At 37.7% G+C, this 25,860-nt stretch overlaps 1 protein-coding gene across 5 annotated transcripts in view; it reads right to left on the reverse strand.

The window, feature by feature from the left end:
• The window catches only part of garnl3 (GTPase activating Rap/RanGAP domain like 3), a 102,083-nt gene that overhangs the window by 22,054 nt on the left and 54,169 nt on the right, over positions 1 to 25,860 (reverse strand). For 4 of the 5 annotated variants that reach the window (XM_053485288.1, XM_053485289.1, XM_053485292.1 and 1 more), the window contains 9 exons: positions 15,008 to 15,082; positions 10,028 to 10,127; positions 9,112 to 9,230; positions 8,629 to 8,693; positions 5,281 to 5,344; positions 5,090 to 5,116; positions 4,937 to 5,012; positions 4,684 to 4,782; positions 4,443 to 4,546 (listed from right to left, as the gene is read on the reverse strand). In XM_053485288.1, coding sequence (XP_053341263.1) covers positions 4,443 to 4,546; positions 4,684 to 4,782; positions 4,937 to 5,012; positions 5,090 to 5,116; positions 5,281 to 5,344; positions 8,629 to 8,693; positions 9,112 to 9,230; positions 10,028 to 10,127; positions 15,008 to 15,082 — 729 coding nt within the window. Of the gene's footprint in view, positions 1 to 4,442; positions 4,547 to 4,683; positions 4,783 to 4,936; positions 5,013 to 5,089; positions 5,117 to 5,280; positions 5,345 to 8,628; positions 8,694 to 9,111; positions 9,231 to 10,027; positions 10,128 to 12,974; positions 13,064 to 15,007; positions 15,083 to 25,860 lie in introns of those variants that run through there. The other variant, XM_053485291.1, reaches the window with a different exon arrangement.

Below are 25,860 nucleotides of genomic sequence, written 5' to 3' on the forward strand. Positions count from 1 at the left end.
ATTAGCAAGCTTACAGCTTAAAGAGCACTTTACAAGTTCCGGACTGGAATTTCCTTAATTTTACCTAAGTCTTCAATAACGATCATTTTGATTGATACACATTTTTCACATTTCATATAAATTTCCATAATTTTCTTTTGATTGTGCAAAGCTGCTATGCGACAATTGACAATTGGTAAAAGCGCTATAACAAAAAAAAATATTAATAATTTTAATTAAATGTAAGGAGGGGAATTTTAAACTCTATATGGTATTTGATAGGGTGCCAATGGAGTTGTGGGATAAGGAAAGGGGGGGTGGGGGGGACAAAAATGTTATGGAGCTGGATGTAACATGATCTGCAGTCACTATTAATATGGGACTCAAAGGACAATAGAGTGCTATCAAAGGTTTTTGACCTGCAAAAATTGAGAAAATGTTGGACTTGGATAGTGTACATTTTGACACTATAAAAGAACCTCTGTCCTATTTCTGAGTTTGAGAAAGTTGCAGAAAGCAAGTGTTTATTTCATTTAGGCAAGTTGTGAATCAGGAGGGTGGAAGAGCATAGTCAGCCTTTGTGAATATTGCTGCAGGTGTGTACTATCTGCACAACAATTTAAATCAGTCTTTCCCATACATAAAGTGTGCTTGGACGGGCCGCTGTGTATAATTTGCCGACCCTCTTTTTGTGGGAGAATGGTGCCATCCGCGATCAATTAATTAGTAGCAGGCAGTACATGTACACTAGCAGAATTAACAGGTACACAAGTGGTAGCGCAAGAGCAGAAGAAAAAATAAAAAGAATAGGAAAGGCTTACTGACAGTCGTGCATGCTCTGCAGCGACACATAGTTTCACATGGTGAAAGGCTTTTCTTTATAAAACTCAGAAAGATAAAAACAACCAAGCAGCACGGATCCGCCACATAGCATATTATTATTATTATTATTATTATTATTTAAATAATAATGAAAAGAAACAGAAACAATAAAAAACAATCATAAAAATGAGTCATCTTATAAATCTGTGTCTGTGCATAGCTGATCAAAACGAAATAAAATTTAACTCATCATATTGCCTAGGTTGTGTTGAAAAAAGGATATGGCTGTAAGGATAACTTCACAATTCGCGATTCCCATATACTGTACTGTATATTTATTAAAACATACCAAATTGTAGTAATGCAAAAAAAAATGCTTTGGATTTAAGGCATACCTTCTCTATCAAACTGTGCCATCTTATACCTAAAAAAGTGTTTCTTTTTAAATTTTTTACTAGTAGATAGTGGGGACGTTTTGTAGGTTGGATCTCTGAAATGATAAATTAACTAAAATATCAAATAAATACAAAATATTGTGTTAAAGGTCATGTGTATTTATTGTTTGGTGTGTGTAGTAGACCGCTTTTTTGGCCAGCAGGTAATGCCAGCCCGCTCGCTGGCTACCACCGCGAGTACATTTCAGACCTGTGGGAAACACTAGAAACTAAACTTTGTAAAGAAGTGGACAAGCGGGAGAAGACAGATAAGAAACAGAAGGGGGCCAAGGACAGAACCCTGAGGAACACCACAGCTGACAGGTAAAGGCTGAGATTTTTTTTTTTTTATATTAAGCAAACTGAGTATGGTCAAAGGTGTATGAAGTAAACCAGGCAAGAGAGATGTCAAGATATGCCAATAGAAGCTAAAAATTTTATAAAATAGTGTGTGAGTGTCAATGTCTGCATTCAAATCTAGCAAGGCAAGAATTGTAAACAGTCCAGTATCATCAGCAACCAGGAGGTCATTGGTGACCCTCACCAAGGAAAAAGGTACTATGTTTTGTATAAGTCATGAATAATGTTTGAGATCAACATGAAATCACTATATACAGTATGCCTTATAAAAAAAGCAAATCAACAGATATTAACTTTTCAAAGAGACACTCTACATACGATACAGTTTTGAGGGTCACTTACTAGCAAAATTAGCAGCAGAGGTATCTGATCATATGCTCAAGATGTGGGGCATTCTAAAAAAAATTGTTTACACTGTGCTCTGGAACGACAGCAAGTATTCTTATCGATATTCAATTTGTATTTAAAAAAGGAAAAATGTGTTTTTAATAAACTTGTTGGCTCCTGAGTGGTGGAGCGGTAAAGTGCTTGCCACTATCATCCAGAGATTGCAAGTTCGGTTCCCGGTTGATGCTATGAGCCCAGAGAAGATATTGGCCGTGCTCTCTCAGGGGAGGGATGGCACACTCACACTTTCACATCAATCAAAGCAACACAAGCCAATCATGACTGTCGGCAAGCTCATGCAAGTGGAATGGATTGGATAGCTCTCTCCTCCAAGTGTGATAAGCTGCTCTCTCGCAGTGAGGGAGCGACAGTACGAAAAGATGCAGTCGGTTGCTTTACCGACTTTTTCAGGGGAAGCACATGTTAGCTTACACCTTCCATGGGTGATAGCTGTCTCTAATGTGAAAATGCCCCAACAAGACAGGTGGGAATTAAACATGACTACATAAAGAAAAATTGGGGGACTGCATAAAGAAAAACTGGGGAAATACACTCACTCCCTCACTAATCATCTATACCGCTTTATCCTGCATTCAGGGTCACGGGTCCTGGAGCCTATCCCAGGAGGCTTAGGGCAAAAGGCAGGGCATACCTTGGACAGAGTGCCAATCCATCAGAGGGCACACACACTACCAGCAATTTGGAAACACCAATTAGCCTAACATGCATGTTTTTAGACTGTGGGAGGAAACCAGGGTACCCGGAGGAAACCCACCAAGCACAGGGAGAACATGCAAACTACTTGCACACAGAGATGGGAACAGAAGCCCGAACCCTGAGGGTGCAAGGCGACAGTGCTAATCCCTACACCACCATGGCAACATGCATGTTGTCAATAGAACTGATTCTATTTAACCTCATCTTCTTTTATGGCACCCATCAATAAGCAAATTGCCTACAACAGTGGAGCGGTTGACTTATGTCCATTTCAATTCAGAAAACTTTTTGCCTTCACTATTACTGATCTAAGCACCATCACAAACCTTACTGCTTGCTACCTGGGTTTTAAAAAGCTTAATTTGAACTCACTTATTCTCATTCTCTCTCAATGCAAAATCTCCGGCAACCATTACCACACCACAACCGACCATGCACTCACTGTCAAAATCAGCCATTCTGATTAATGACCCCATCCAACCTCATAAGCTAATGGATTCCTGGAACAGATGGCGCAAATTATTCTCATTCTTTACACTAGTCCGGCATGTTATTTAATATGAGAGTAGACCCTGTGCTTTGACTCTATCTGTGAATCTTCTTACAGATTACTAGAGGAAGATGTCAAATACTTACAAATGAAAGAGGTGCTATCATGGCGTCAGTGTTGTGGCTAACTCATTAGCATCTTTCATCTTCCAAAAAGCTACAAATCTAATAATAAAGCTGATGTTGCTTGTAGCTGTGACCATTTACAGTATGACTCACACTTACGGAGACAGCAGAAAGACATAATGTCCTTCCTATAATTTAAGTTGAAAGTACAGGAGTATTAAGAGAAAGGGAGGAAAGAAGGTGATGTTCTGGGAGCACAAAATTAGACAAACCGCTGAGCTCTGTAGGTGAGTAATTAGTCAGTGTCTAACAGAGAATACAAAGTGTCCCTAGAGAAAGCACACCGAGACAGGCAGAAGAAAGTTACAATAAACATCATTATGATGACCATGGTACTGGCCTTATTGGCCATTTAATCTACTCCCATATGTACTGGCTTCTAAACGATAAATACTCTGTCTCTTTTAAAATGTCCCATGAGTCTCACTGTAATCATTTACAGTGTATGTGCTTTGACTGACTTGCTGATCTAATGTATCTGCTTTGTCAAAGAAAACACGCAGGTGTCGTACTTTCATTTAAACAAGTGACCAATACCGTACTTCAACTTGAAGTAAACCCTGGTATTGACTACAGTCATTGACATCTTATCGACTGCTATGCATTTGCTAGCCTCTAGCCAAGTCAGAAAAAGTTCCAGTTCAGGTTGATGTAGAAGCAGTCACTAAGAAGATAAAGTGCTACTTAAGATGACATAACGTTATCAGATGTGTTTACTTGCTGAAAGTGCTTTCCGTAACTGGTTTTGAATCCGGTTTTCCAACCCTGCGGACCATACTGACCTACTTTCACCCCTTTCAAGTTATACTGTACATAGTTGAACATCCTTTACTAAGTAACTGTTGTATAATAAACTTTATTAAGTGTTGTTATACCATAGAGCTGTCGAATTCTCTCCCCTCATTGGTCAGAAGGGCTTGACTGCTTCATACCAACCTACTGGTTATTTTTGTCCTATAACAAGCACCCCGGATGGTTTTGTTCTTTACATTTTAATTATCGCCTTTTTGAAAAATACCATATGAAGTAGTGGCAATAGTAATAGCATACAATTGTAATAAGACCCACCTGTTGCTTATTCTCTTTAGAGTAAGGTAACATGGTAGATACGTGGAACATGAGCTCATGACCCTGATATACTGTATAGATGGAGTTTATTCCTGTAGTGTCATCTAGCAAGAAAGAGAAAGCATAATTAGTTGTGTGAAATTCAGAAAAACTGCTTTCAGTTGGTTTCTCTGGAAATTTAAATAAGCAAATAGGCATGCAAAAACTGTATATGTTATCATGCATACAGTAGGGTAGTTACTTTTAGTGTCCAGGCCTCCTCTATAACCAGCCCAGCCTTGCAGACAAATGGTGTCACCAAGCAAATTCAAAAACTTGTCAAAGTTCTCACTTCCTGACTCTAAGACAAAAGTTCGACAAGCTTGAAATTAGATGCATTACATCATCATCAGAAATATTACAAAAATAAGCCTGATTGGCAGTGATGTGTAAAAAGTGCCTAATAGAATTATATCAATGAATGTTTAAGCATTTAGACTGCAATGCATGTTTACCGTTACTAAACATTTCATCATCTGTCAACTGTCCATCTTTGGCATAGAGCACTCCAAATTTAAAGTTCACACTACCCTAAACGAGGACACAAACATGATTTAAATCAGTACCATTATGTCTCTGAAATACGTATGTCCAGAATCCAAAATTACCTCTTGCTCTTCCAGTACCAGCAGGTCCTGTGGAAATTAAACACACTGATTAAAGAATGATTTAATTTTCAGTTTAGTGCAAATTGAAAGGTATTCTCACACAATCTCATCTAAAAATGTATTCGTCTTCTATGAAACACCCGCATACAGAATGAAACTCCTAGGTGAAGGGTGACAAGTGTGACTCACACCTTTTGGATCTCTGGGTTCAGGATCTCCCTAGGGCCCTTCTCGAAGCGCTCCATGTTCATAGCACTGCAGAGACCGAGAAAAAGGAAGGAAATGTGACCACTGTGCTGTTAGAGATATGTGATGGATTTAGAAGTGTGGTATTATAATGGGATGCAACGACAAGAAAACTAAGGATCAACAGCATTTATATTACACAGAAAAGAAAAAACATATTTTTGGGTGCTAACATTTCATAAAATAAAATATATTAAAAAAAAACAGGGCCACCTTCCTTTAAAAAAAAACAACAAAAAAAAATTATTTATAAAAAAAACACACCCTGGTATTAAAAAAAATCTTGTAATACTGCACTGAATTGTTAGCACATTCAACTATACCCCATAACAGGTTAATGTCTGTGCAATTCTTCACGTTTTCACTTAGACCACTGGCATTAAGCGTGCCCCCTTCTGACACTATAACGGACTTTCCTTCCTTCGGTCATCTGGCAAAAGGTACTGGAGAATCCATGCCACAAGCACCAGACTGTGCAACAGTTTCTTCCCTGTAGCTACTAAACACACTGCTGTCACTTCACAAACAAGCCCTAAAAATACTAAAGAATACCAAACCAAGTTCTTATATTTAGTTCTAATTAAACTGTCAGGAGCGCTGATGGGTTAATAAAAGCTATATTCATATTCAGTCATCAGGCTGTGTTCCATTCTGTGCAGATTTTGCTCATCTAATCATGTTTCTTGTTCTTTCAACCATCACACAAATGAAAAGAGAGAGAAGGACAGGAATTAAAAACTTATTTGTGAAAGCATGAACATGGAAAATGGAAAATATATTTTTTTTATAAAAACACCCCTTCACAAACGTAGCTTAGACAAACTTAACATTTCTCTTAAATATTTCACTCGTGCAAAAATTATCCCATCTTTGTTCCATGATTAGTAATCTGATTGCAAGCTACAGTACAGCGAGCTACTGTATAAAACTAACTAATGTCTAACACAAGGCTGAATCCCAAATCCCCGTATAACCTCTGACCAAGGGTACTACGTGGTGTGAGGAACAAGTGATTGTACAACTTAGCGCACTAGGTTTCCATGTAACGCTATTTGGTTAATGACATTAACTTTCAGTCGATAACTGTCGGTCACCAGCTCGCGGCTACAGTAGTTGGTTCCGCTATGTGCCGGCAGAGCAGAATAACTGGTTAAATAAACAAATCATAATCTGCTGCTAAGCTGGTCCTGCTTTACTAAATATCAGCCATGCTGTTATTCATCATAACGGGACAAACTTAAGTGTGATAATGCTTAACTAAAAATAAAAAAGAAGCCGTTATTTTTTACTTACACACCACAGTGAAAATCTTTTCTCTTTTTTTTTTTTCATATAACAGCTTGTAAGGAAGTTAATGTCAGAGTGCAGGGTCTGGTATAATGAGGCACTTCCTAAAACAGCCTGGGTTATGGGCCTTGATCAAGGTCAGCTTGGTAGTGTTTGTCCTTGAACCCCAACCTCCTGATCAGAAACTACAGAACAACCACACTATCCACCATACACAAATCAAGCCTTAGTTTTTAACACATTTATCGGTCTTTTATGGCATATTATTACATAAATTTTTTATAAATAAAAAAAAAGCTATGAGAATGAATAGACCAATTTGCTAACACAGATATACTACACTTGCAGAGTAAAGGGCAGAGCTTATGCTGAGGACGGTATGAGCGGCTTTGTCGAATGGTTGCTCCTGAAAAAAACACAAACCTACCAACTAGGTTGAGTTTTGTTCTGGGTGCACCAAGACACACTGCTGTTCAGACTACAAATAAGTTCATATGCATTCCAGAACATATCTGCAAGATGCCTGAGTGATGGGATCACAAGATGCACTTGACCCCATTCAGGCACATACGTATTTAGCGCTATCCACTTGAAATCAATCAATTGAGGAATTAGTTGCTAATTCCTATAGTCAAATACACCTCACCTGGTGCTGGTTAGTGGGGATCAATCAACCAAATAAATAACAACACTTTAATACTAATAAAACTGGGCAGGACCTTTGTTTTCCCTCGAAAAAGCCTTGATTATACAAAATGCCGAAATCATTCCTTTGAGATTCTGGTCTATTAGTTTGGAGCTGACTTTTACTTCATGACATCGTGCAGCTATGATCGATTGGTATTAACAGGGGCAGAGTGACAAGAAAACATTCTCCACACTATTACACCAACTACCAGCTACACTAGCCGGAATTGTTGACAGAAGCCAGGGTGGGTCCATGGAAGGACAACCAGTAAACTGGTCAAACATCAAACATCTGTGGGACGTGCTGAGGCACCACCTCACAACTTACAGGCCCTAAAGGATCTGCTGCTAACACCTTGGTGCTGGATTCAACAACACACCTTCTTGTGGAAACGACAGGTCAGGGCTGGGTTTGCAGCACAATACAGTACGACCTTCCAAATATGGTGGTCTTTTTTATTTTCTAGAAGCCTGATCCATAAATATATGGACAGTGATCTACACTTTTGCATTTGCGTCTCTGTACACCATCACAATGGATTTGAAATAAATAAAGCAATTAAGATGTGATTGAAATGACGGCTTCCAGCTTTAATTCAAGGGGTTTAATGATATTGTTCTATTGACTGATTAGGAATTACAGACATTTTTTACCATAATCAAAGAATTGACTGATGGTTTTTTTTCGTTCAATTTTCTTTAGATTCATTCAATTCCTTTTTCCGTGATGAAGAAAATGCCTTCACAACATCTAGCCTAGTCCAAACCTACTTCAAAGGAAATACTGTAGGTATCTCTTTATTAAAATCAAAAAGTTCCTTCATAAACATATACTGTACTGTAGACAGTTTACTTCAAGGTGCAAACCACTCACAACACACAGACACAGAAGGAAAAGCTTCAAATTTCCTTTAAAAAAAGAAATCTTATCTTGAAGATTATCTTGCACCTTAACCTTATTAGGGAAGGAAAGAAAAGGCTTGCCCTCATCAGTATGCAGACTGTATTTTTTAGCATATTTTTTGCAACATCTGTCCACAGCAAGCCAAGAGGGCTAAAATGCTATGGAATTATTATTTTTTTTAAAACCTGCAGCGCTTTGTCTTCATACAGTGTTGCACAGGTTAAGCCGACTTGATCTCATTTCAGTTCATGGGGGTCTGAGTTCGTTTGAAGTGCGCAAAAATGCTGACTAATCGCTCTCAGCTTGTTTTGATGGCTGAAAGGAATCGAGTGTGAAAACACCCTAAGACACTTTTGTATGTGTGTAAAACTGGTGTGTTACTGACAGTGCACTGAGACACATGCATGCTGCTTACCTTAATATAGATTTGACCGATAAAGTTTTAGTGGGGCTGTAAGGGAGGCTAATCTTAAGAGTACCCTGCAGAAAAACACACAAATTGCCACATACACACATTAGACAGACAGTAATTAGGCTAAAACTAAGATTTAATAATACTGCAAGTTCTGCAGAAATAAAAGTGGACACAGCAGAAAAATCACGTTATGTAGAATGCAGCACGGGCTGTACTTCATTAATCTGACTTATACTAATATTCTCTAGTGGAATAAATTGGTGTAATTAGTGATTCATTTGGTGGGTGTGGGAATGTGTGTACATAACACACACACACCCTAAGCTTTTAACGTATTAAATCAGCCTTAAGAATGATATTAAACCAATTAGTTCTCCAGGACTCGTTTCTCAGTGGCTAAGCAGAATGACTAGAAACAGGTAGATACAGTAATACGATTCACTGAACTAAACAGACATATACATTCTGTATATTCTACCTTACCGTTTTGCGCCAAAGGATGGCTCGGTACTGTGGAACCCTCTGGTTGTTCTGGTCTGACAGAACCACGGATAAGTAGAACGGGTTCTTTTCCGCATCCACACCAACATAGTTCTGATGGACTGGAGGCGAAATGAAAAGCAAACATACAGTATAAAATGACCTGAGACTGAGAGATAACAGAAACGCACTTACTGTACAAACGTAAAATATACTACATTATTTCTTTAAAAAGCTTAAAGATTTGTCAAAGTTCGTTTGGATTAAAGCAGACTGGTGGCTGTTAGGAGACAGAAGATAAATGAATAAAAGTCTGAAATGCAATTACAGTCTGAGGATCTGTTCTGTTTCACTGTCCCCACCCTTCCTGTGTCACATATTCATTCTCTCGCTCCATCTCTTTCTCCTAGCTCCAGCCCCACTCTCTAAAAAGTATGTGCACTCCACTAAACGAGTTAGGAAGACATAATGCAGGCATCTGCTTTCTGGGCATGCAGTGGATATGTATGTGCGATGGAAGAAACAGTGTGGGCAAGCGTCTTTGTATGTGTGTGTGTGTGTGTGTATGTGTGTGTGCGTAAAATGAGTGATGCTTTGCAAATATTGATGCAAAAATGAGGCTTCTCACACACTGTATTAATAATGTTATTAAATACAACAAACTGTATGAGCTACTGTATAATTGTGTATCAAATGCTACTGCAAAAACAATTATTGAATCACTTAAAAACGTGTACAACATCAAAGCATGGTGGAGTTTATAGAATGCAAAACGTAATGATGTGCTCATATAGAGTTACATTTTTATTAAGGTCAGCTGTGGCACACGTTTTTTAAAATACTGTAATAATAATAAAATAATCTGATTCTTATCGCTAAAGTGGGAACACGCCGTCACTGTTAGAAATATCTTTCTCACCTTTCCCCAGGAAGTACTTAAAGAACCATCTGGTGTGGTATTCTGGATTCTCCAGATGGACATCGGTTCTTCTCCAGGTTCCTGGTGTGTAGTCCATACTCTACCGAAACAAAATAAATAAACGTTTTGTTTTTTTCCTGTTAAGTGTCCTTATGTTATTTGTTTATGTTGAAAAAAGAGAAAGGTTTAATCATAAAGAACTGCATGACTAACTCTTAATGAATTAGTCAATTTGTTAGCGGTTTAAGTAATCTTCATATGACTAATTAAAATTTGCGTAAACTGGACAGTCGAAGAAGAGTTCTAAGCATTATAGTACAGAAGGCTGACTCACATAAAGGATAAACAGACAATCACAGTGATGAAAATAGTGGCAGAAGACAAATTAGTTTCTTGGAGAGAGGACAGTCTAATTTTTTACCCTTCTGTAGCCCACACATGTGATATTGTACTTTCAAATCAATTCCTGTGACTGGTGACTTGTCTTGTGGAGGCAGTAATGAGTATATATGTCTGGTTCTCATGAAGGAGTGTGAAGAATAAAGAACAGGGAAGATCAAACAATGCATAAGTGCACACAAGAAGAGACAAATAATGTTATAGGTTACTTTAGCTACTATACCTGTTCCTTCATTAATCATCTTTTCACTAGGCTTGCAAGATGTACTGAAAAATCTTTTTTTTTAAGACTTAAACCATTTAGTTGCATTTTTGATGGTCTTGGTGCACCAGTATGACATGCAAATTAGACAGTGATTAGACAAAGATGTCATCAGCATTAGAACAGGTTGGGGGTGATTTATTTATAAATAAAAACATTTATTAGGGATAGGAGTCACCAGGGACCACCTATTTCAATTTTATTGTAATTTGTATTACGATTCTGTAAGTATCACAATTTTATAAAAAGAAATTTCAGGATGCTGTGCTGAATATATTAGAGCATACCACCTGCATGATTATAGAAGAACGACAGCATTTTACCATCCCAAATTTAAGTCGGTGTGGCGATATGTGAATTGCCAGACATAAGAATCGTGATACATAACTGAATAGATTTTTTTTTCTGTCTCCGATACAGGTAGTCCCAGACTTACGAACTTGTTCCATTCTGGGAGTACGTTTGTAAGTTGGATTTGTTTGTAAGTCCAGCAAAGTGAGTTTTATACACCTTTGACACAAATATACAATGTAAAGTGTGAAAAAAATGAACACACAGGTTTGGTGTTTTGGTTGCACATTATACTCTCGCGAGGGGAATTCCAGTGACGCAGCTGGGTCAGCTGACTTGTTAAAGAGAGCCCGGGAAGCCATCAAGGAGGATAATGCTACATTACTCGTTTTTTAAATAATAATAAAATTTATCTAAATCGTATGCCTAATGTAATTAAGATTAACCAACATAAACTAATGGAATAGTCTAATTTTTTTAAAACAAATAGTAATTTCAATTTGGCTTACTTCCCAAAATGTATCGAAAAAGCCATAGGTTTTATTTTTAACTGTGTCAATTTGTATCATAGAGTAAAAGATTGCAACCACCGAATCTCTGATTGCTAGTGCGAGTTGTTTGTTACAGCAGTGGGGCAATTGAGCTTTCTGTGAGGCAGAGATAAAAGACTGCCATTTAACACAACAAAGTTAAATAAAGCCATATAGCCAAATAGCTTTCTGGATAAACAAAATATACAAACGCACACACACACACACTAAATTTTCTTAATATTGACACACAACTGCTGTAAAAGCAAAATGCCTAACTACCTAACAATCTACTGGACGGTCTGGCGGCTACATGTGATTCATGCTTCTACACAAAGTGACTTACAACTGAGAAAGCATAAAACTGAACAGTTAAAGGTTAAACGTTCTGCTCAAGGACCCAACCGTGACAGCTTGTTTGTTTCAAAGTTATTCTGTCTGACAAAAACAGTGATTAGTTTGCTTTTGCTCTGCACTGAACTGGTCAATAAGTCTCAGCCCATACCCGGTGGAACAGAAAAGCATCTGCCTTATCATCTGGAGATCGCAAGTTTGACAACTAGTAGAGCGGGTTGGCTGTCCAGTATATATTTAGGGGTAATTGGGTGGCAAGTTTGCATTCTCACTTTAACCACTGCAACACTATGCAGTCATGGCTGCTGGTCAATAGTGCTGTTGAGAATTTTTTTTTTGAAGATTTTTGTTCTGTTTGGCTTTTGACTAACAATGAAATGTTAAGTCATGCGATTAAATCTATTCATGTTGACAAAATGTAAGAATTACAGTTAGCTGATCATCTAACAACTAGCTTTCCAAAGTAAAACAATATGTTGGATCAATTAGATTTTTTTTTTTTTATTGCATCACATTGCCTTAATATTTTTGAGTTTTCTCAACTTTTCTTATTTTGTATTTACAGCGCAGATACTTATGAAGTTAAATGTGGTAAAGGATCTGACATGCTTTATCTCGGGTTATTTGTCCACATTAAACAAAAGTCTGGGGTATGTAGACTTTATTCTTTATGTAATGACCTGAGATCTGAACAAGCCACAACTGCTACAACACACTCATATAATGATCTTTAAAAAACACACCTGTACGGTATATACTTATAAAAAAAAATTCACTTGAAGGAACAAATAATTTCCTCCATTTGATTAGACATGTCACAAAATTGTCAGACTGCACTTTTTACTGGATTGTGTTGCTAGAACTGTTTAAATAATTAAATTAAACCAGATAAAGTATGTATTTCCCCCTCAGATTCAGTTTTATTTAAACAGTTTATTTAAAACTAACAACACAATCCAGTGTTTCCCCATACACCAAATTACATGTGTTGGCCCAACACACTATCAACAATCACCACCATACATTAAAATTTTTTATTTTTATTATTTAATAAAATCTAATTATTTAATAAAATCTTATATAATTGCATACAGAGTATTGATCCACTCACCCCTCCTAGCGCGCACACTTATCGGCTGAAGCGCTCGTTGTGACTATACAACAGTTCCTGCTGTTTACTGAAAGTGTTTTAGAACTGCAGAGATCAGTTTTGTGACGGAGCTTAATGAAAATAAAGATAGCAAAAAAGGAAGTGGGTTGTTACAGTAGCAGTCCGGAGTTCGCGAAAGGCATAGGCAGCCTGTGAAGTACGAACAGCAGAGCTAATGTTAGATTAACGCCGAGTGGTTGAGGTTAACACCACATGCAAAACAAAACCTATCGATGAATACATTTTTAACCGGTTAAATTCTTACCAGCAAGTAATCGCTTGATGTTCGATCAGTAACGTCTTTAGTTTAAACTAATGAACACCCTTTCTCATTTGTTCATCAATTCATTCAAAAATACTGAGCTACTACAGTATATACATTTTGAGTCATGTAAGTACATACAATTTGAGCCCAAGTTACAAAAATAAATCCCCTTACTCTGATTTGTACTAGACAAACAGATTACTATGTAAGAAAGTCCCCTTAGAAGCCCTTGAAAATGATGGTGAAATGCCACTGCATTCTGCATACTGATGAGTAGTAAATGCATGCGCGCGCACACACACACCACACGTCAATAAATCTTTTCTCAGTAAGGCCAAGGATTGATGCATGCAGCTCAATCATGCACAACTACACACACACACACCCACCCCCACACAAAAACCCTGAGTATAATGACACAAGGTGTGTCTAATGCTCCACTCTGTAATCATGCCATCTAATTCTTCTACAAATGCAAATAGCTGTTAACATGTTATTAATCCACAATGCACAATGCACACTGCACACGTACAGACTTTATACCCAGTCAGGAGCATGTTTGCATTTGCTAGTTTGTTTTCCGCGAGAAGACAAGAGGAAGGCGGGAGGGTCTGATTTTTAGGTGTACACTGTTCGGACTGATTAAATCACTTGCTTTTGATTGATGGGCTTCCTGATCAGCCTGGTCATGCAGCTTGATGGGTTGATTTTGCAGATTACCCTAAGAAAGCATATCACCACATCGCAAAACGTTTTGTTTGACCATCATGACACGTTAATTGGCTGTCTTACCAAGCTGACACTATTTGGGATATTAACATGTCATTTGCGCGTTGAGATCATGAATGATCTCTCAGCAAGCAGATCCGCGGGCAGCTACACCGAGGATTTCCTGACAGACAGACCCGCAGCCAACTGCACGTGCGGTCGCTAGGCGACACCACCCTAGAGGCGAAAGATGTGCGACACCTGGGCGCACCCCTACATACAGGCCCCCATCGCTTCAGTATAGAAAACAAAAAAAGTGTGGAAAAGAAAAGTCAAAAGAAAAGAAAAGAAAAGAGAGAAGACGTGTTCAAACAAAGAAAAAAAAGACAAAAAAAGGAAAGAAAAAATATATAACCTATATATATATATATATATATATATATATTATTATGTGTGTGTGTGTGTATATATATATATAGCCTGCATTTGGCTCATGCACATTTAACTTCCTGGCGCCTTAACGTTGCGTGTTGCTCACTGATATTATATCATGCTGATCCAACTCTGAAAAAAAGCACCAGAATGAAAAGTACATGTGAACTCTAAGCTTCACTGCATGGTTGATGTATGATGGAATGGTGCCTCACTTCATGTTTTTAAGGCTTAGAATTTAAATCGATTGCCTTGGAAAAAATTAAACATTTATGCAATTTAGCATCAAGGAAATCTTGCCACTATGTTAGCTAAGTTTGTTTTGTTTGAATTTCCTGAATCCCCAAAGCGGAGGATTAACAATGTGAAAGCTCTCAGAAAGCACAGAAATCATTGTTGCATTAATGGACATGACTGCAAAGATTTAGAAAAAAAATGTCAAAGGGGGTGACGAGCATTTCTCGTTTCCCTCCATGTCAGGCACCTCAAAAATTGGCAGGGAAAGAAAAGCCTTCTCTAAACCCAGAGGGCACACTTGATGTTTAAACCCCCACAGCATGAGGCTCCTACACATGAGTACTGTCCTCACCTCATCTAAGGAACCGTTCTCCACCCTGAACCTTCCAGCTCTCTGTATGGCTCCATCTGCATCGCTGGAGATCAGCTGGAAAGAGACGCAAAACATTGCATCAGAAACTCACCATGTTCATGACACATTAGAGATCATCACATCAACGTGTCAACAGTAACACTGTAACCGTAACACTGTAGAATCAACTAAACATCTGTCTACTGTAAAGTCGATCTGTAATACAGAAGAAACAAACTTTGGATTAACGCTTTATTTGTATTGGTTTTTGTATTTTCTGTAACTTTCTAGCCCGGGGGTAGGCGGGTTCAGTCCGAGAGAGTCGCAATCCTGCAGATTTGAAAAAAAAAAACAACTCACAACCTGTACCTGTAGCCTCAGTAATCCTGAAGACCTTGATTAGCTTGTTCCGCTGTGTTTGATTAGAGTTGGAGCTGAACTCGGCAGGATTGCGGCTCTCTAGGACCGAACTTGCCTACCCCATTCTAGCTGGGAAATGTGACCTGATTGTGTGCAGAAACAGTCAAAGTTGGACATCATGACGGCAGAAGACATTTTTTTAACACTTTTTCAGGACTCATTCGTCGCTGGCATTCCTTTTTTTTTTTTTTTTTTTTTTGCCTGCTCCAAAATTCCCAACCGATAGGTTGAGATGTAAATTACAAAATAAATAAAAAATAAAAATTGACAATTTTTATTACTTTTTAAGCGCCAGCCCTTCAAGCACGGTGTCAGGGGTAGATCAGTGGTTAAGACATTGGACTATGGTTTGGTGGTTTGAAAGGTCCCAGGTTCTAACCCCACAACCACCAAGTTGGGCCCTTGAGCGAGGCCCTTAACCCTCAACTGCATAATGAGATAAAAATGTAAGTTGCTCTGGATAAGGGCGTCTGCCAAATGCCGTGACATAACGTAAGGTGAATGTAACAGTGGCTGCCCTGCTTCCCATTTGAGAAAAAAAAGTGTGATTTGTATTCAAATTTTATTTGTCATACACAGTACAATATGCAGTGAAATGTTTATATGATCTCAAAAAACAAGATCAATAGAATATCAATAAAAAATTAATTATGGAATAAAATAAAAATAAAATATACAAAAACTTTAGCTGTAGAAAATATAGACAATATGGCCGTACAAATATGGAAAATATAGACACTGTTAAGGAATTTATTTATTAGGTACCAGGTGTTTGGGGGGTTTAGTACCTTGCTCTTTGGGAATCATTCTTTTTTCAAAACTGGTCATGCATGTAGTTCATTCTGGAGGAGAAGATTTAGAGAAAGTTCATCCCTATTATGCCTTCTTCTCCATCTCTCTCTCTCTCTCTCTCTCTCTTTGCCTCTATTTTGTTTTCTCCTCCTTGCGAGTACGCACTTATTTATTTTTTATTTTTTTCCTAAAGTGACTCAGCTGGAGTTAAATGAGTTTGTGTTGGAGGTGAGAATAAAACATGATTATGAGAGAGAAAGAGAGAGAGAGAGAGAGAGAGAGAGAGACGGATGGAAAAGTGGGAAAATGTGAGTGAAGCCACTGTGGCACAAACTCTGCTATCAACACCAAATAATCGGCACACAGAAACACATGCGCACACACACACACAAGCACACACACACTTTTGTTTACATCAAAGCCCTTTGGTGACAACGAAGAACCAGCTGCACACACAATTTGAGACTAATTACGTGTGTGTGTCTGAAAATGGGTGAAGCGAGAACGACTGTGTATTTCAGCAGCTACTCTATATTCCCCACAACCTGTAAATGACTCTTGGTAATGTATGTATGTATGTATGTATATGTGTGTGTGTGTGTGTGTGTGTGTGTGTGTGTGTGTGTGTGTGTGTGTGTGTGTGTGTGTGTGTTTGTGTATGTGCATCTCAATCCCCTTTGACACAATGTAATCTCTTTTGCACTGGGAAATTGTGACATCCTCCAGACGGAACGACGTTGGTTGCTAAGCAACAGATGATAGAACCTCACCCATCCCCTCTGCATTTGTGCCCACTCTCTCTTTCCCCCTTTTACTTCCATCCACCTGTTGGTCCAGCTCACTCTCCTCTCTCGCTCCCTCTCCCAGTCATGTCGGTATATCTCATGGTACAATAAACGCAGATACGGCATGCATAGTTTTTTAACTAAGAATGACCTACATGTGATCCATCACAAACTGACAATATACTACTATATTAAAAACGCTTACGTTTACATGTGGATATAACAATCTGTACAGTATGTTCTAATAACTGGCACTAAGCATCATTAGTTAAGCTAATGATCTTCCTAATACAGCCATAACACTGACTGAAGTAATTAGCGTTTCCTATTAGTACAAACGCATTTTAACAAATAAAGTTATTTTGTCTAATCATATGGTTTTGTTAACTGAATGATCAATGGCGGAATGTTACAAAGGACTAGACAAATGAAAGATTGCTGAAATAAAAATACAGTAACTATATTATGTTATTATAATAACACTGCAACGATACTTGAAGAAAAGAAAATAGGAATTCGGCCATATCGGAGGAAATAACACATGCTCTAATACTTATGGATGGGATTCACCAGGAACCACCTGATACAATATCGTCACAATACGTAGATGCTGATTTCATTTGTAATGTGATTATTTTACTATTACAATTTTATAAATATTCCGATATTCCGATATTGTTTTAATATACTCTATATATATTTTTTTTTCTTTTCTTTTTTTAAAACATTTTGTTACAATTTTTAACAGACATCAGAGAAAATCGGCTTCTACCACACAGGATCGCAAGACCTCCGTAGGTTACGTACAGGAAACAGAAATGAGTAGTTAACTTTAAGTCTTCTAGTCCGAATCTTTCGTTCTTCTGTCACGTGACTTCCATAGACGCTATGCAGTGCAATAGAATAAAAAAACCAACGACTCGGACTAGAAGACTCATGAGAAGAACCGCTCGATTCTGTTTCCTGTGTAATGCACTGCACTGCGTCTATGGAAGTCATCATACAAAAGAACGAATGATTCGGACTAGAAGATATGATGGTATTTTCATTACTGGAACTCTAGCCAAAATGGGTGTATGTAGACGTGTTGGGGGTCTGTTAACTGAAAATGTAACATTTAACTTTATTTCTGATCAAAAGAACAAAATTACCTAAATGACTCAAAAATGTTTCATTCATTTTGATGATTGAGATTCAAAGAACCGCGTCACTAAAATGATCCAAACTTCCCATCACTCAGCCAACGACCATACGGTGTGCAAACTCTGTAAACATCAAAGTCTGAAAAACCAGGAAAGATTACAGAAAATCATTAACACTAAAAAAAAGCACAAGCAGGTACAAAAGAAAATCCAGCAGGAATTTTTATGTCCATTTGGAAATATTACAAAAATTTTAGTGTTAGGTTTCTTTTGTAACTTTAATTATAGTGTGATCCATTGGTCCATTACAAAACCAGCTACTGATGCTGATAAATAATAATAATAATAATAATAATAAATGCACATATGTTGCTATTATGTATAATTTTTCGTTTCATTCATTTATTTTTTACTCAGTAGCGAATAAGATTTAAAAGTACAAGTAGAAGTAAAAGTAAAATTACAGATTTTAAAAACTACTTTAAAAAGTAGAAGTACACAAAAAATCTACTTAATTAAAGTAATGCAAGTAAATGTAATTCATTACTTTTCACCTCTGGTTGTAATGTGTGTGTGTGTGTGTGTGTGTGTGTGTGTGTGTGTGTGTGTGTGGAGACAGAGTGCTAGATGGCTATGCATTTAGGCTGTGCATGAAAGCTGTGTAATTCATTAAGTTTATTAATTAATCGTTTGTTGGTTCCTTCAATTGAGAAGTCAGAATCAATTGACACGTTTATAATTATTTACATAAAATTTGCTAATTTTATGGTCCAAATTTGCTGAAAATGTGCTAAAATTTTGGCAGAAAATACAAAGTGATTGATTGCATATTTATAGTTAAATACTATTGTTTTGACATTATACAATCAGCAAAAGTTAGACTGTTTATTGGCTACTTTGGTAGATTTTACAGCTGGTTGAGAGAAACCAGACACTAATCATGATCCCCAAATATCAAATTGAATCGACAGTCTGCTTATGAGTCACACACGCTCTACTGTGCAGTGCTCTGGACATTGGATTTCAACTCTGCTTTCACAGTGTGACAGTATTCCTGATTTAGTCACATTGCCTCGTTCAGGAGGAGACAAAATGACACGGCACCGAGCTACTCAGGCTGTGTGGTCACACTTGCACATATGCACTCACACACACACACGTATGCTAGTATTTGCTCGATTCTGCATGTGCTAATGTTTGATAGTGTTAATGCTGTTGCTGTGTTAAAAATGCGAGAGATGAGCGGATGGATACTTGCATGTGCACCTGAATGTTGGAAAACAAATATAAAAGGTGCAAGCAAAGCTAAATATTTATAAAATCTTACAGTACCCGCGGGAACCCTGCAAGCATGGGGTAAGCATACAATCTCCACACTCAGCAACAAAAGGCGAGATGTGTAAAAGTTAGTACCCCTTTTAAATTCTGTGTGAAAACATAATAAATATTATCTGATTGTAGCAGGTCTCAATATTAGGCAATGCTAAGTAGTCCCTTACTGCTTCCACAGGATTTAAGAAGGTAATCTGTAGCCAGGTGCTGCTAATCATCAGCCCTTGATTAATTGATTATCAGCAGGTGTGCAAACCACTATAAAAGCAGAACTTTTGCTGGTCTGGAACATGCAGTTGTGTTAAACAGTCTAAGAGAAGTCTATATTGCAGCTTGTCAATCTGGAAAAGGTTATAAAACAATTTCCGAGTAATTTGGAGTTTAACAATCTACAGTGAGAAAATAATTCACCAGTGGAAAGTATTTAAGACCAATATTCCCAGGAGTTGTCTAAGCACGTTCACCCCAAGGCCAGACTCAAGTACTGGTCAGAAAAAAATAAATAAAAAATAACCCAGGAGTTACATCCCTACAAGCCTGACTGAGCATGTTCAATGTTAAAGTCCATGATGGCACAATTAGGAGAGGACTTAACATGTACAGTACGATTTATTTAGAAGGGTTGCCAGGAGAAAGCCTCTCCTGTCTAAAAAGAAAATAAAAGCATAACTGAAGATCGCAAAACTGCATCTGAGCAAAGCACGCACAATGTCTTATGGACAAACAGGACCAAAATGGAGTTTTTTGGACTTAATGCCCAGCGCCATGTCTGGGGAGAACCGTATAGCACTTCAGCAGAAACACCTTAATACCCACTGTCAAGAAAAGTGGTGGAGGGAGGGGTGATGATTGTTTTGATTTGCAGACACCAGACCTGAGCACCTTGCTGTCATTGAGTCGACCTTGAACCCCTTTTTATACCAGAGTATGCTAGAGACAAATGTGAGGCCATCTGTCCGACAGCTGGTTGAAATTCAGTTATGCAACAGGACAATGATCCAAAGCACACCAATAAATCAACATCAGAACTGCTGAAAAATTAAAAAAAATCAAGGTGTTGGGAACGGTCTAGTCAAAGTCCATACCTCAGCCCAACTGAAACGCTGTGGTGGGACCTTAAGACAGCTGTGCATACAGGAAAGCCCAAAATCCTCAAAGAACTGAAGTAATGTTGTAAAGAAGAATGGACCAAAATTCCTCCAATAGTGTGAGAGACTGATACATACAGCAAATGATTAGTTATCGTTATCGTTATTGCTGCTAAAGAAGGATCTACGAGCTATTGATCATAAGTGTATTTAGTATTGCCCACAGCTTCATTTTTGTTCAATAAAAATCGCACATTAAAAAAATTGTTTATCTGAGGTTTACATAAAAACACAGAAATAAGGAGGAAGTACAAATTTTACACATGACTGTATGTTTTTATTGTTTCAAACACAATATATTTTTTCATGTTTTGTTTCTGAAAGGAACGAACAAAATAGGGCCACCTCTTCTGAAAAAAAAAAACAGCTTATGAAACTCAAAAAAATGAGAAGCGAAAGCTCGACGGGGGGAATAAATCAGTGGCGTTCTGATGGCAGATATATAATTGATCTCATCAGAGAACCTATGAATGCGTTATCACGCCTCACACACAGCAGAGCCAGGAAAGCAAAGGGAGAGAGAAGAAAAGAGAGGCGAGGTGGGAGACAAGGGAAAGAACGCATACAGGGAGAACATACACAGCGAATACAAAGGAAAGAAGAAAGGAGCTGTATATAAACTACTGCAATTTAAACTGCAGTAAGAATAAAGTATAGGGCTGTCTGGAAAATCTGACCAATTTTCCTTATGAGTTCGCACAAGCTACAATTATTTTCTGGTCTTATTTCGATTAATGTAATAAGATTTACACATGCACATAATTTAGATGTCATTTAATCATCAGTGTGGGTAAAAAAAACAAAGTCTAAATACACAGCAAGACAATGCTAGACTCAACTTTCTGAAAGATTGGATTTGAAATTTGATATGTTATTATTTTAATGTCCTGATCAACATAAGCAAAAAGCAACTCGGGGTTTTTAAACATGAACCATCGCAGCTTCTGTAGCAGATCCTCATCTTAGCGAAAGTTAATGATGATGAAAAAGGAATGTTTAAAGACAACTATATGTGTGAGAAAGCTACTTTGTTGAGCGCCAGAATACACAAGCTAAACACTTCTAACCGATGTGACATGTTTACAGCTGTGAACTTTCCGTTTACAGTTAAACGCATGGATGTGTAATGTGATGATTTTAGATTGTGAAAGAAGAAAATGTCTTCACAATCTCTTTAAGCAGGCAGATTAGGGTACCGTGATGTAAAGCACCGTGATGCAACGTACATTTCTTTCAGTTGTGCTGGAAACACTTAGACATGGTACCACTTTTTATGTTTTTGTTTATTTATAAACCTGCTTTTATTCACCAGTCACGGCTGTGCTCTCTGTGACAGATATGACAATAAATCAGTAAAAATAAACCAGCATTTTGACATCGCTTAGTGTATATTTCCTTCTCACTGATGCCTGAATAAATGAAACGACTAAGTTTTAAACACCAGACATGATAACTGTTTGCAAGTAAGAACAATAGAAAAACACAGTCGGCTTAAAATAATACTTTTTCTTGCAACTGTACTGTACATGATCAGGTATGGCTGTGTAGGTCAGAGTTCCCATCTACTTCCACAATCAGGTACGAATGGCCTAATAATGTATGTTTCAATCCGCACCCAAGAGCACCTCTTCAAACAAACTCGGACATGGCTCCGAGCCTCAAACGACTGTGTTCTTACTGATCAAAACAAACCAAAAGTCTTTGATGTCAAGTGTTCTCAGAAACAATCTCGGAGCCCTGATGTAAAAACACCTTTAAAGTGACATGTTTCATGAAAGGGGACTGTAGGCAGGGTATAAGTACAGAAAGTGCCTTAAAGAAGGCTAACAGAACCATACACTCGGAATTCATTAACTACAAGACAAATCAAACACATGATAGATGATCCAATGTTAGACAACTAGACGTGACTGAACAAAAAATAAAATAAAGTCACTAAACAACCGGATGTACTTATTACACATGTGAGCAAGTACCAGACAGTTAGAAACCATTTGCAACTAAAAAAAAAAACACAAAACATTGAGTCCAGTGAGCGGTTCGCAGGGTTCCACAGTGTTGAGGGTTAACAGGGACCACATCGAGGTTTCCTTATAATTTAATTCAAATATGAATTCTTTAATGTCTACAGTATATAAGTCTGTTACAGGATCGTAAATGTTCCAGTGAGGATTTTACTATTTAAAATGCTTAAGTATACTTAATAGACATTCATTATCATGTTGTCTCAAAATTAGAAATTAGGAAGTGGTGATAATCAAGCTGAGCCAAGATGCATAATGCATTATTGCGTCATGGAACCCAGAATTAAAGCAGAAACGTCTCTACAGATTTCCACTACCTATCAGACTACTGAATATGAATATGAGGCTTTCTGGCTAAAAGAGTAGAAAGAAAGTGAGCACAAAACAGGCATTTATCCGGGGAGCTCTTTCATGTGCTCTTTTTATGTGCAACATCATATTGTGCAAAAGGTCAAAAGTGCAGAGGTCATGAGTGAGATTAGACAGATGCCCTTTTCTCTAGGTCATTATCAATCCGCCTAGAGAAAGCTTCCATTTCTTTCACTCCCCACTGATCTCTCTCTCTCTCTCTCTCTTGCTCTCGCTCTCAGATCCAGAAACACTGCAGTGAAAAGATGCCCTGTCATTTCACAGACAAGTTTTCATGGCTCGACAATCGGTAAGAGACACTGAAAGAAAATTTAAAGGGTGAAGATGGTGACAGCAGTTATGGAGATAAAACATTGGGCATAAAAGGGTAAGATTTCTGCATGGAGCTGTGCAACCAGAGAGCTCAGAGGGTGGGCTGAGTGTATGGGGGGGAGTTGGGTGCTCAGACAGTTTACAGCAGCAGCAGTGCGGAGACAGGCAGCAGGAGATCACCAAGAGCCAGAGCCTGGAGTAAATGACTCCCAGGGCAGCGATAAACCAAAGCCAGAGCTGAAAGAGGTCAGAGACGACTACAACAGCAACACCGAAACACTGACAACAGCTTTTGCGTTAAACCCCATACTTCTCCACCCCGTCCCTAATGACTGCACTGAACATAATCCTGACCCTGTACAATAGCAGCATAAAAACACACAAGCACTGGCTTGAAAAGCCTGAGCAACTGTACAATATGAAACTGAAAAATCAGTTGACCAAAAGAAAAAAATTGTGTCACTAGGAAACTACTGTACTCCTTGGACAAACCTGGATACGATTAACACACAACACAAAATAAAATCCTAAGGAATAGAGCAAGAAAGGCAATAAACAGGCCTGCAGATTATAAAAAAGACTGTGGACAACACTGGATTTACATCTGAATCATTTGATTAAAATAGAATATAGCATGAAGTCCGTTTTGGTTTTTGGATGGTGGATGTTGACAGGGGGTCAAAAAACATAAATATGTAAACATACTAAACTGATGCATCAATGGTATCTTTAAAAGTCAAGGTCTCTCTGTCTCTCACACATTAACAGCAAAAAAAAGAAGAAAAAAAGAAATTCTATTTCTTTATTATATTATATTTATATTATTTATATTCAGCTATTATTTAATTTGTGCTGCCATCGTACACCACCTTGTGCCCTAAGTTCCCTGGGATAGGCTCCAGGCCACGCATGACCCTACACAGGATAAATGGATGGATGGATGGATGGATGGGTATCTGTAGCAGGGTTGAATAGTGGTCAACTGTGGACTTTTTGCTTCCTGTAGAACCAGACTCTATTCATTATTGATGTAAAAGCGAAAACATCACAGCAGCTTTTTGCCCATGGGGTTGCGTAGCCACAGACCAGTCAAAGAACCCATGCTGATTCCTGTTCACTGCCAAAAGCACCTGATGGAAGAAGGTGGCCTGGTCTGGTGAATCACATCTTAACTGGGGAAGCAGTGGCACCAGAATGCATTTAAGACGTTTATTCAATTATACAGAATTTCTGTAGTTCAGGGGTTTAAAGTACTCTATCAAAAATATGGCATGTACAGTATTAGCATAACAGCAACAGCTCTCTGTGGTTCAACTGTAATAACTCCTACACATATAACCAGGAGGCTTCCAACAGCTACGATGATGATGATATTACTATCAAGTGCTGACACTCAAAGCTGTGATTGTGGTCAATTAAGATTAAGTGATAATGCTTCATCGTTCCTGTTAATCGTCTGCAGCAGTTCGATGCAATTTTGGCCTAGTGTGTTGCATCTGATGTCTCCAAAAATTTTTTTCCAAATATGATCTCCACTGAATTTCAGCTAATTCAAACACAATTACACTATAGTACGAAGAGTTGTTACGTATTCATGGCATTTGCTCACATACAGGGAACAAAATCTGCTAAAATGACTAAATCCTGCTAAACTTTAGGTAAAAACTCAAGCATATGGTAAAGGGCGTTATATTTCAGCCAAAAAATATATATTTTTCTCTTGTTCTATTCCTCTCTCAAAGTCTATCTCTCAAAAAAATCAACTTTTGTCTGAACAGAGATGAGTATTTACAGTTCTAACTGGGACATAATGCATTAATTTATTAAACTGATTTTAGCTGTTACACAAAGACTCTGAAAACAAGGGCAATGCTTTTTAGAAGTATAGCCCTTTGGAAGCAGATAAGAAGAATATACTGTATGACTTTGTATGACAATAAAACCACAAAACACAAAAACAGAAGAGAAAAACCATTAAAAACATCAGAGAAACAAGTGGTCAGAATGTACCCTCCTTTTAGTCTTTGATTCCTTGGTATTGTCCCTCCTCTAATTCTTATGGTTGGCTGGAACTGTGGCAGAATTATAACGGTGCTATTATTTGAGCGAGTTCACCTTTGTGATATTGAAAAAGGATATAACAAGGAAGAGATAGAGAGTTTGAGTGAGGGAAAAGTACAAGTTGGAGAGCTCTGAGAGATTACAGGCAGGAGTTATTACAATATTATTATTTTTTGTGTGTTTATTTTTTTACATTTCTGTTTATTATTTCTCTTATAATTTATTGCAAAGCAAAAACAGGAAGAAGGATTGATTGCATTGGGAAATGTGACAGAGCACATGAATATTTTTCACCATGAATAATTCTGTTCATTATTGTAATGTAATGTTATTTTTATACAGGATAAAATAAAACACATTTTGAGAAATAAAAATGTATGACTTTTACAATAATAACCCATTTTATTTATTTATTTATTTATTTTAAATCACTGCGGCCTAGATGGGTTGCATGGTGGCTTAGTGGTT

The sequence above is a fragment of the Clarias gariepinus genome, chromosome 24, assembly GCF_024256425.1.
Source record: "Clarias gariepinus isolate MV-2021 ecotype Netherlands chromosome 24, CGAR_prim_01v2, whole genome shotgun sequence".
Lineage (NCBI taxonomy): Eukaryota > Metazoa > Chordata > Actinopteri > Siluriformes > Clariidae > Clarias > Clarias gariepinus.